This window comes from Mizuhopecten yessoensis, unplaced genomic scaffold (genome assembly GCF_002113885.1).
Source record: "Mizuhopecten yessoensis strain PY_sf001 unplaced genomic scaffold, ASM211388v2 scaffold7015, whole genome shotgun sequence".
NCBI lineage: Eukaryota > Metazoa > Mollusca > Bivalvia > Pectinida > Pectinidae > Mizuhopecten > Mizuhopecten yessoensis.
This window is the reverse complement of record NW_018406838.1, coordinates 383,381-385,910: the sequence shown is the minus strand read 5'-3', so window position 1 is coordinate 385,910 and position 2,530 is coordinate 383,381. Positions and strand designations below refer to the sequence as shown.

At 38.7% G+C, this 2,530-nt stretch overlaps 1 protein-coding gene across 1 annotated transcript in view; it reads right to left on the bottom strand.

The window, feature by feature from the left end:
• Positions 1-193: 193 nt before the first annotated feature.
• Positions 194-2,530, bottom strand: part of LOC110452963 (valine--tRNA ligase-like) — a 63,684-nt gene continuing 61,347 nt past the window's right edge. The window contains exons 22-25 of the mRNA XM_021501741.1: positions 1,915-2,026; positions 1,553-1,734; positions 554-664; positions 194-376 (exon numbers count right to left, since the gene is read on the bottom strand). Coding sequence (XP_021357416.1) covers positions 302-376; positions 554-664; positions 1,553-1,734; positions 1,915-2,026 — 480 coding nt within the window. The 3' untranslated portion in view covers positions 194-301. The remainder of the gene's footprint in view (positions 377-553; positions 665-1,552; positions 1,735-1,914; positions 2,027-2,530) is intronic.

Genomic DNA, 2,530 nt, shown 5'->3' with positions numbered 1-2,530 from the left:
ACATATACCAGCCTAGAGTGTGTGAGACTCAGCTAGAACCATCTAACTATATCACATCCTCACATGACACACATACATATACCAGTCTAGAGTGTGTGAGTTTTGACTAGATCCATCTATCTGTGTCACATCCAAGCTAATCAGGTGAAGGAATCAGGCCGAGAAGTCTGTCACGACAATATTCCCAATATACCAGTCTAGAGTGTGTGAGACTCGGCTAGAACCATCTATCTGTGTCACATCCAAGCTAATCAGGTGAAGGAATCAGGCCGAGAAGTCTGTCACGACAATATTCCCACCCTCACTGTTCCGTTTCATATTTTTTCATAGCAGCTATTTCTTTCATATAAACTTCTTTTTCCTTTTGTAACTTTATCTGAAATGTAAAGGGAAAGCAACGTAATCTGAATTGCAATGATCAATGTCCCAAATAAAAACAGTTATTTTTTACTTATTAAACTTTTATGATATATGAACATCATATACAATTACTGCACACATGTGATATTCTATTTCTCTGTTCTATTGAGTCACCAACATATATTAAACTTACAAAGTCTGCGTTATCTTCCGGTTTTTTCTTAAACTTCTTTTTCTCTGTTTTCTCTAGTCTCTGCAGTTTTTTTTCTAGTTGTGCGATTTCCTTCTTGGGGTCTATGATGCCCTTAAAAAAAGATGAAAAGAACTGTGAACACCATTTGGAATCGTCTTTCGTTAACACTCTTAAATGGAACATGAAGGAAACACAAGAAAAGGCTCCAATACAAAAGCTCTGGCATTCACAGTTCTGAATAGAAAGATGACTTATCACAATCTGTTGCATCTGATGATCCCTGTTGAGCCTCTTTAAGCCACAGTACACATGAGGGGTTTCCAACTTGGGTCAAATCCGAAACATGCCAGGGGCCTATCCCCAATTTAGAAACCCTGATGATGGAATCTATGTACCGTACACCCCTGGGCATCATATAGTATTTTTTTCTTATTTAAATCAGCAAAATAAGCTCAAAAAGCATAAAAATAGGTTTTGACTGGCTACTGTTTTGAAAGTATGAACTGAATTCCCCGCTTTTTGGACAACAACAAATTGGTCGGTGAGATTTACTATACCTCATTTTACCGAACTTATTTTTTCTGAAAAAATAATCCTATCTTTCTGACTAACATGATTAATAATACATTATTTAAATTTTGAATTTTATCATGTCAGCAGTTTCCACACTGGGGCATTGTAAGTTTCCCAACTTTATGATGTCACATTGTTACCCTATTGTGACTTCACTCATGAAAGATAGGGTGTAAGATAGAACTTCCTTTCTTCTATTAGACCCATATTTCCCCACATTGGTGGTACCTAAGGGTTCAGATTGTCTGTCTAAAGTGGGCAATGTTTATTTCCTAATTATATCTTCTGTGATCTGCTATGGTTGATGTGACATCATGTAATTATATTGACAGGGGAATCCCCCGTCTTTACACTAGCTGAGTAAGACAGAAATATCTTTCCCTGACTAGAGGGGGGGGGGGAACGAACGATACATCCTGTACGTACCTTCAGCATTAAGAAGATCTGTACTTGTGGGTGTGGTGACATGACATGGCTCCCCTGGGGTGGAGCCTGGCCTGGGGGGAGGAAGTCAACAGATCCAGCCCTGGACAGTGTCTGTAAGGTCGTCAACACAGACTTCTCTGTCAGTATCTGTACAAGGTCACCACTCTGCACCTGTAGTATCACTGAACACAACACATAGAATATCATACCTCAGTTTGTAACACTGGGACAACACACAGATTGTATCATATAATTAAAACTGTAACACATAAAGACTGTTTAACATCGTCGTCTAGTCTGTAAGCTACATTTCTATTTGAAAACTCCGATCGTGTGAGATTTTAGGATTCCCTCGCGTTTACCTGGAAGGGTCCTGGCCTTGATGCTGTACCTGGTCCCCACAGATAGTATGATGTTCTTCAGCAGTTTGACAACAGTAACAGCCTCCTCCAATCTGTCCTGTTTGTAGGGTACCTACAACATACACATCTCTGTTTACAAAAGTTGTATAGGATACATACAGGTCTATGTGTATTGTAGTGATATCCTCTTTACTACAGTCTACAATATCAACAAGAAGCTCGAGAGGTTGGTACGGATTACCTGCGGAATCCCCTTCTACCAGCAATGTCCCATACTAGTTTATAATCCTGTCAGCAATGTCCCGTACTAGTTTATAATCCTGTCAGCAATGTCCCATACTAGTTTATAATAGTGTCAGCAATGTCCCATACTAGTTTATAATCCTGTCACGATGAATTATTTGACCATTTGTTTTAAAAATTTACTTCTCTTTCTCATATATTGAATTCTTTCACTCACCCAACTTGACTCCCTTTGGTCCAGAGATATTGGATACAAAATGAAATCAAAAACACCTTCAGGATTTTTGGACTAGTCTTGATGAGATAACATTGACAGTTTGATGACAGACCAATATGACACACCTAGAAGAGTTTACACTAGGTAAAGTACGAT